This window comes from Octopus bimaculoides, chromosome 23, assembly GCF_046866305.1.
Source record: "Octopus bimaculoides isolate indiv1 chromosome 23, ASM4686630v1, whole genome shotgun sequence".
Classification (NCBI taxonomy): domain Eukaryota; kingdom Metazoa; phylum Mollusca; class Cephalopoda; order Octopoda; family Octopodidae; genus Octopus; species Octopus bimaculoides.
Genome location: NC_142950.1, coordinates 7521741 through 7531740, shown reverse-complemented (window position 1 = coordinate 7531740; position 10000 = coordinate 7521741). Strand labels below are relative to the sequence as shown.

The 10000-nt window shown below is 36.7% G+C and overlaps 1 protein-coding gene across 8 annotated transcripts in view; it reads left to right on the top strand.

The window, feature by feature from the left end:
* Nucleotides 1–8136: 8136 nt before the first annotated feature.
* LOC106869056 (serine/threonine-protein kinase Sgk1) overlaps nt 8137–10000 on the top strand; it is a 213220-nt gene continuing 211356 nt past the window's right edge. For all 8 annotated transcript variants that reach the window (XM_089340071.1, XM_089340070.1, XM_089340068.1 and 5 more), the window contains exon 1: nt 8137–8245. In XM_089340071.1, the coding sequence (XP_089196197.1) occupies nt 8216–8245 (30 nt within the window). In that variant the 5' untranslated portion in view covers nt 8137–8215. The remainder of the gene's footprint in view (nt 8246–10000) is intronic.

Sequence of the window (10000 nt, the reverse complement as noted above, 5' to 3'; positions counted from 1 at the left end):
TATATATATATATATATATGCAAGAGGTCAATTGTCATTAGGTGATGTATAATATATAATTCCATTTGTATTAGTCTGCTTAAGTCATGTCATGCATGAGAGACTGATATTAAATTAAATGATGAGACACATCAAAAAAAAAAATCTGAAAATACTGTAACAGACAATAAGAGTTTTGTCAGATGACATGACGGAGACAGTTAGGCATTTGAGACACATAAGGTAGAAAGACAAAAAGATAAATAGACGGACTGCTAGGCCATACTCATATTGTAAACATGTTGCTGGAGATAAGCCAGTGCGAGTTAGGTGACTGTGGCGAAGATGGTTAGGATGAATGAAGCTACTCTTGGCTGGCATATGCCTGTTGATTGGGGAACAACATTTGGGTGAGGGCTTGTGCCCTTGGTGGTCAGATTGATTTATTTTGTGAGGTTCCTTGATTGGCCCTTTTTTTTTTTTAGAGGGCTTTTGTGTATCAAAAGGACTGTATCATTCATGTATTGAAATATTTTGCATATTATGTATACTTTTATCTCAGTTCCCATTCCTTTCCCATTCTTCCTTTCATCTTTTATTGGATCAGGGTCTTGGTCTTTAATATGTTTACCTGCATCCCAAAGCATTCATAAGCTGCGTTGTAAAGATTGGCCATCCTTTGTAGATCATTTGCACTCCAGCTCAGTGTAGCATTGTTGTGGATCATCATACTGCATCCTACAGACTGAGATGGTGGAGGTCCTCATTGTTGTGTGGAAATGTGTGAGACTGAAGAGTCCACCATCCAAGTGAAAGCATGTGTTGATGGAAGGCAAGTCAAGTGGGCTTTTGTTGAACATGGTGGTCATGTACAAAAAGAAACAGATTGGTGCCAGGATGCATCTTTACTTAAGACACCCAGTGATGGGAAACAGGTCTGTGAGGGCATTTTTATGGCATGCCCTAACCCACCATGCTGTCATAAAGGGAATGGACCAGGCAATGAAGTCCTCTGGACATCCAAACCGAACAAGGATGGCCCACATTGCAGGACAGGGGACCTTGTCAAAGGCTTTCTTTGTTGATGATCCCAGAAGATGAACATTACAGGCTGTTGTTGTTCTTGACACTTCTCCTGACCTCAATCAAGACCCCAATAGCAAAGTAAGCAGAGGAGGGCAACCTCAAGTCCCCAAGGATTGACTCTGGTGGAAGAGAGCAACACCTGGCGGGCAGGCATGACAAAGGCAGATAGACTCCAGCAGCTCACTGCAACCAACATCAACAAGACTGTACGTCTCATATATATATATATGTATATATATATATATATAGAGAGAGAGAGAGACAATAAGAAAATGGAGGAAAAATAACAATAAGAAGAGTGTCTTTTGCGCTAGGAAGCCATTATCTAATTAGTTAATTAAATAATGGCTTCCTAGCCTAAAAGACACACTTCTTATTGTTATTTTTCCTCCATTTTCTTATCGTCTACATGAATTAAACTATGGTTTACCCACCGAATTACCTGCTGACGTATACCTTTTACCAAGGACTATACTTACTGAGGTAATTACCAGGAGTGCCTTTGGATATATCTTTCCCTTAGAGGCTTTAAACACCACTACCTTATACCTGCATAACATATACACACACATGTATACACACACACACACACACACACACACACACATATATATACACATATACATATATATATATATATATATGGACATGTGGTGAGAATGGAGGAGGATAGCTGCGTGAAAAAGTGCCACACCCTAACAGTTGAGGGAACCCGTGGAAGAGGTAGGCCCAGGAAGACCTGGGCTGAGGTGGTGAGGCAAGACCTTCGTACATTGGGCCTCACCGAGGCGATGACTACGGACCGAGACCTTTGGAAATGGGCTGTGCGTGAGAAGACCCGGCAAGCCAAGTAAGATCGTTGCCAGTGCCCCTGGACTGGTTCTTGTGCGGGTGGCACATGAGATGCACCATTTTGAGCGTGGCCGTTGCCAGTACCGCCTGACTGGCTCCTGTAGGATTTTCGAGCGAGATCGTTGCCAGTGCCCCTGGACTGGCTTGTGCGGGTGGCACATAAAAGACACCATTTCGAGCGTGGCCGTTTTCGTGCGGGTGACACGTAAAAGCACCCACTACACTCTCTGAGTGGTTGGCGTTAGGAAGGGCATCCAGCTGTAGAAACTCTGCCAAATCAGACTGGAGCCTGGTGTTGCCATCCGGTTTCACCAGTCCTCAGTCAAATCGTCCAACCCATGCTAGCATGGAAAGCGGACGTTAAACGATGATGATGATGATGATGACATATATGATAGATCGCTGACCACTACATTTATATATTTTTTTTCTCCTTGTTTCTCTCCTTATTTCATTCCGTGTTCCTTTCAGTTGAAGAGCGTAGCTCGAAATGTCAAAGACCTTCTGTATTCCTGAGTGTTAAACTAATACATCCATTTGTTGTTTACACCACCTGTCTTCATCTGTTGTTTTTTTTTTGTAAATTTTCCCATATATATATATATATATATATATATACTGAAATAATTTTATACCTTGAAATTCCAATGGCTGTTGATGAATAAGGTAATATTTTTTAAATGATTCATATTTTTCGTAAATATGGAGGGATAGTGCTGAAGAAGGTCATACTTAACAAATTTAAATTTAATTAATTTTTTTTAAAAATTAATTTATTTAATTTGGAAGTTAAACCCGAAACTATAGTACACTATTTAAAAAAATAATTCTGTTCATCTCGCCCATTGATAGCTTTTTTTTTAATATCAGGGTGAATTATAGATGTTTCATTACAGTATCTACTTTTCATGCAAGGAAATAATCGTTTCTATCTCCTTCTCTTTTTATAGATGTGTATTTGAATTTGCCACCAGGCAGAAGCATGTTGAAACTGGATAAGGAAGTTTAGCTTTCTTTCACTCTTGTTTTGAAATATATATATATACATACATACCTACCTACATACATACCTACATAAATACATACATACATACAGACACACACATATATATATATATATATATTTATATATATATATATATGCATATATATTGTACACACATTTTGTGTTTTGCTTAGAAGCAATATGTGGCAGCAGAATTTTTGGCTCTAGCCAAACACAACAAACTATTCCAAATCCTGGTTAGAAAATCTTTGTAAATGGTGTCAGGAGTTGCTAGTTTCCACTTGCATCAAGTTATATTAGTTGTAAAAATGAATTGAAAACCAAATAATGATATTTTGAAAGCATTCTGTACAGGTTTCAGATCTTGTGTAATATGTAATAGAAAACACGTCTCCTTATGCAAAGACCTTCTTCAGTTAATATGTTCCAAAATATTTCCAATTAAATATTTCATAAAATCTGGAATGTTCATATTAAATGCTTTCAAAATATCATTATTTAGTTTGACTCCTTTATGTAAAGAATTATATAAAGGCGGTGAGATGGTGAAGCTGTTAACCACACCAGGCAATATGCCTAGTGGTATTTCATCCGTCTTTACATTCTGAATTCAAATTGCTCTTAGGCTGACTCGATCTTTCGTTCTTTCAGGGTTGAGAAAATAAGTACCAGTTGAACACTGGAGTCGATGTAATTGACTTATGCCCTCCCCTAAAATCGCTGGCCTAGTGACAAAATTTGAAACCAATATTACAGTTATATTATTACACAACCACACACACACACACATTGATATTTAGCAGAAGCAATAGAGTGACTCGAGAGCTGGGAATTAAGACTCAACTCTCAGCTCATGAGTCAGTCTGCTGCCTTTGCTAAATATACTCATATTTTGAGTTTTATTTTTCCTGTCTGCATCACCATGCCTGTATATTAATTATATGTAAATATAAAAGAGGTGAGGACCGAAATCCTTCAAAAGGACGTCCAACATCCAAGTCCACCGGTACAGCCCAAATAAAGAATATATATTAAAAAAATATATATTCAGTATTTGTAAAAATAATAGGTTCATTCTTAATAACATGCTCATGTATTGTTTATAACAAAAAAAAGGAAAAAAAAAGAGAAGCTGCACGTATAACACATAACTTAGAAGTAGCTCTACAGATGTACCAACACACACAAGATTGAGACATAGCCGACCTCACGCGATTCTCATGAGGAATTCCAGAAGGAGCTTCGTGAGACCACTGCTGAGATGCTTCCGGAAAAAAAAGGAAAACCGTTGGAAAACAGATTATAGCAGAGACTCCATCTAAGAATATCTGAAGAAGGAATTGTATTCCGAAATATCACCAGACTATAGATAACTAAATTACAACAGGTATATAGTCCATTTTTTGTTTTATAGTGCATTGTTGTACCATTCAAAACTTTTTATTCTTTACAATAAATGAAGTATAACGAGAGGAAAAATAGTAGGTGTAGACATTCTTTAATTCGTAATCCAGGTTGGTACAGATCCAATATACATTCTACAAATTGTTTCAGAGTCTAATTAATTCCAAAGACAAAAACTGAAAACTCTTCATGAAATATAAATTAGATTCTTCATCAGGAATTACGTACTGGTATGAATAATTATGACCAACAAAAATACAAAGACCTTTCATAGCCCAGACGGGAATGAACAAAAAAAAATACATACATGCATACATATATAATGACAATACATGTTTTTACATCGTACACCAGCGTCGCCCTCCTGGCACGTGAAAAGACATTCGAGCGAGTTCGTTGCCAGTGCCCCTGGACTGGCTCCTGTGCAGGTGGCATGTAAAATACACCATTTCGAGCGTGGCTGTTGCCAGTACCACCCGACTGGCCTTTGTGCCGGTGGCACGTAAAATCACCCACTACACTCTCAGAGTGGTTGGCGTTAGGAAGGGCATCCAGCTGTAGAAATTCTGCCAAATCAGATTGGAGCCTGGTGTAGCCATCTGCTTCACCAGTCCTGAGTCAAATCGTCCAACCCATGCTAGCATGGAAAGCGGACGTTAAACGATGATGATGATGATGATGATGACACCATAATTAGGTTATGAGTTTTCATATTCATATGATTTTATTTAAGATTACTCTCTATAATTAAGTATTTGAATACTTTTTTGGCTCCATTTCTAGTGTGGATGCTTCTTTGGGAAGGGCTCTACAAAAGCTCTGTTTACCAAATCCATTGACTCACACCATTTTACACCAATTGAATAATCTTGTCCCCCACAGATGGGTGTGACTCATGAATAACCAAAGAGAGATAAGAGGAAAAAAAAAAAAAACTTTGACCTCAGCCTGGCTTGCTAATGCTTCTGCCAGCTTGATGCTTAAGTTATAATAATAACGATGGTTTCAAATTTTGGCACAAGGCCCGCAATTTTTAGGAGAGGGTAAGTCAAATGGATCTTAGCGATTCAGCAAGAGATCGATAGAATAAGTGCAAGGTAGCGAGCTGGCAGAAACGTTAGCAGGCCATGCGAAATGCTTAGCGGTATTTCATCTGCCGTAACGTTCTGAGTTCAAATTCCGCCAAGGTCGACTTTGCTTTTCATCCTTTTGGGGTTGATAAATTAAGTACCAGTTACGCACTGGGGTTGATGTAATCGACTTAATCCCTTTGTCTGTCCTTGTTTGTCCCCTCCATGTTTTAGCCCCTTGTGGGCAATAAAGAAATAAGAATAAGTACCAGGCTTTAAAAAAAATTATAGTACTGGGGTTGATTTGTTCAACTAAAGTTCTTCAAGGCTGTGCCCCAGGATGGCCTCTGTCTTCTGACTGAAATTAGTAAAATATGAGATAAGAGAGAAAAAAAGAATAATGAATGGAAGAAAGAGAGGGGCAAGTGATAGGAAGAAAGATGATAATAATATAAGAGAGACTGAGAGAGAGAGAGAAAAAGGAAAGTTGAAGACATTAGAATAAAGGAAGAGTGAGATAAGAAAAGGAATTAAAAGCATCGAGAGAAAAAGAGAAAATGAAATAGAAGTCAAAGTGGTGTTGATAGTATTTGAGCAACAGATGTGGAGAGGAATTAAAAACAAGAGAAAAGAAAGCATATACAGGAGACAGAGAGAGTGAGGGAGAGAGAAAGAGGGGGAGTTGCTGGAAGTGACAAAGCTTTCAATGAGGAGCAGGAGAAAAGAGTTGAATAGTAAAATTCAGCACTGTGGTGGCAGCAAAGTACAGGTAATTGTCACAAACAAAAGGGGGTGATCAAGTAAAAAACACACACATGAACTTTTTGCAAATTTATAATAGACACACACACACACACACACACACACACGATTCCTTTCGGTCTGTGACTGAAAATCAAAATTGGAAAATTACATAAGCATTGAAATTTTTTAAAAGAAAAATTCTGGGTTTTTTTTCTTCTTCAGAATTATAATCTCTGTATTTTTAAACATGGAAATTCCCACTGACCCAAAAATATCCTTAGCTAAAACCAGATTTGTGTTGGTTTTTTTTTGTTTTTTTTTTGTCGAGTGAAATGGGGATGAAATAGAGGTGGAGGTGGGGTTGGGTTAGAAATTTGAAAACAATCTTTTATTTGTTTTTCTTTTCCTTTCTGTAAAACCAGGAACTCTGTTGTCGAAACCATATGATTCCAAAATAATTTTTGAAGAAAAAAAAAAAAGAAAAAGAAAAAGAAGATAAGAATGCGTATTGAACATTATCTGAACGTTGCCAAAATTTATAGTATTAGTATTTCCAATTCCAACTTGTGGTCACAAACCAACTAAAATGCCTTATAAGGCTGTGTGTCTGTGGATGTGTGTTTCTATGTTTGCGTGTAAATACACACAAACATATTAATCGTATTTATAGCGTACTAAAAGTACGCTATAAGAGGACTGGGAATGCCAATTTAATGTTGGTGAATTACATAAATGTGTTTGTGCATGGGAGCTAAAGACAGATAGATAGATAGATAGAGACAGAGAGACTTCGATCGTAAGGTGGTGAAAAATACGGCTTAAACAAATGGGATTTAGAGGGATTAATTAAAAAAACCGCCTATAAAAGAGAAAAGGGGGAACTTAGAGATTAAGGAAAATTGGAGGGAAAAGAGAAAGTGAGAGAGAAAAGTGATGGTTATTGAGAAAGAGAAAGCTTAAATAATTGATAATGTGGGATAATGTGAAAGAGATGGGGAGAAAGGGAGAGAGAGAGAGAGAAATATAGAGAGAAGGAGTAAAAGATAAAAAGAGAGAAAGGGAAAGAAAGAGAAACAGTCAGAGAGAGATAGGGAAAGGATGAAAGACGGACAGGGCGAAAGCTAGAAAAAGAGATAGAGAAAGGGGAGAAAGTAAGAGAGAGGGAAAGAGAAGCATCGTGAGGGATAGAGAGAGAAAGGAAAAGATAGAATAAGAAAGATAGAGAGAAGGGGAGAGAGAAAGAAACGAAAAAGAGGAGTAAGAGATAGAGAGGGAGGAGAAACGATAGAATTGGAAAGCAAAAAAGAAAGAGAGGGCAAAGCGAAAGAGTAAAAGTGATAGAGAGAAATAGTGACAGAGAAATGAGTGAAAAACAGTGAGAGAAAAGAGAGGGAGAAAAATAAAGAGAAAGAGAGAGAAAGAAAGAGTGTGAAAGAGAAAAGAGAGTGAAACAGTGCGTGACAGTAAGACTGAGAAGGAGAGAAAGAGAAAAGAAGAAAATGAGGTATAAGTATGAACCGGAGATAAAAGAAATGAAGGACAGAGGATGGTCAATGTAAGAGGTATGTGTAAGAGGAGAAAAGGCAGAGAGAAAGGGAGAGATTGGGACAGGGCTAGAGAAGCGTGAAAGGGTGAGAGAGATTCGATTAAAGAGAGGAGAACGAACAGAAGATTAGAGAGAGAGAGAAATTGGAAAAGCTGGAAATAGTGAAAGAGAACCAATTACAGAGAGAAGGAGAAGAATCAGAACGAGAGAGAGAGAGAGAGAGAGAGAGAGAGAGAAAGCGAGCACTTACAGAGGTTGAAAGAAAAGGCATGTGAAAAGCGTTGTCGCTTTTGAGAGAAACAAGCGAGGCAAAATTTATTTGGTGAGAGAGAGAGAGAAAGAGAGATTATAATAGAGATAGAATGAATGTATGAATGATTGGGGAGAGAAGAAAAGATAAGAAGAAAAAGACAGACAGACTGACAGGCATTACCGAAGAGCTTGTTGTCGAGTACTCAGTCTGTTGTTGTTGAAGGAAGGCAGGCGGAACATTCTGTCTTGTCATTTGACTTACTACTATCGGAAAACATGTCCAACACGTTACAACCTTTACTGCTGGTAAGTTTTACGTAGTTTTTTTTGGGTTTTGTAAATGAAAACACTATACACATTGGACATTTATTTTTGTGGTGGTTTGTGTTTGAGTGTGGACCCCGCCCTCGTTCAATGAATATTAAAAAAATCCACCTTACATTCCTCCCGACTTCTTTCATAAAAACCGCTTTTTAATATAATAATACATTCATCGCATACATATATACATACATACATCTCTATCTATCTATCTACCTATCTATCTATATGTCTATCTATCCATCTATCTATGTCTGTCTGTCTATCTATCTATCTATCTATCTATCTATCTAGCTGTCTGTCTGTCTATCTATCTATCTATCTATCTATCTATTAATCTAGTGTATGTGTGTATGGGAGATGCAACAGTGCATCTTAATTCGTTTTAATCTCTCGTGTTATTCACTAAAAGGCTCAAATCTGTTTAGATATACAAATCATATATACATACATACATACATACTGTATGTTGGTGTATATACGTGCTCGTGTGTGTATGTATGTGTGTGTGTAAACAATACAACCATTTCTCCAGTTATGTTTGTGTGTTCGTACATAAATATGTGTGCGAATGTATGCATATATATATGTGTCTGTATCTATATATCTATATATATGTATGTATAGGTATGTCTGTGTGTGGATGTATATATAGGTATGTGTATATGTATATACAGGTATGTGTATATGTATGTTTATATATGTTTGTGTGTACGTTTATATATATATATATATATATATATATATATATATATATATATATATGTGTGTATGTATGTCTGTGTGTGTGTATGTATATATAGGTATGTGTGTATGTATATATAGGTGTGTATATGTATGTTTATATATGTTTGTGTGTGTACGTTTGTATGTATATATGTATATATATATATATATATTTAAGACTCATGACCAGTGTGTACCGTAATTTATCTTAATTTAGTGTTATTAACGAAAAAGAACAAACAAAAAGAACAACAAAAACACAGTTATAAATTATACACATATATGTTTATTTATATACCATGTATGTGGGTGTATATATGCATGCTCATCTACATGTGAGTGTCTGTCTGTTTGTGTGTGTCTATATATATATATATATATATATATCAAGTGTTTTGTTTATATCCTTAGACCTGGCTGTTTACTTCGTTGTTTTCGTCGCTCTTTCTCTCACCTTATTTATTTATGATGTTAATGTCAGAAATGTCAGTAAGCCAGTACCTGTTCTTGTAGCTACATTATTATATATTACAAAGCAAACGTTTCTCTCTCTCTCTCCCTCCAGCAAACCGAAATCTAATTGTTGCTTCTCATATTCCTTCCTCAAACTAGCAAAGGATCCTCGACGAACAACAACACATGAATGACAATATAGTTTTATATCCTTCACGAAGTCGAAAGAAAAGCACAAGGAAACACACACACACACACACACATACACGTATGTGTGTGTAATTATATACATGCATATTAACGTACACGCAAACAGACATACACATGTCTGCACATCGACGTACACAATTACACATATACACACACACGCGCGTATACACACACATACATACAAGCATCTAGATACATCTACACACTGACACACATCTGCATGTTGACATCCACATATTTATACACACACACTATATATATATATATGTAAAAAGAATTGTTCTAAGGAATTCACACATTTTCCTATATATATACATACACACACACACATACATGCATCTAGATCGATCT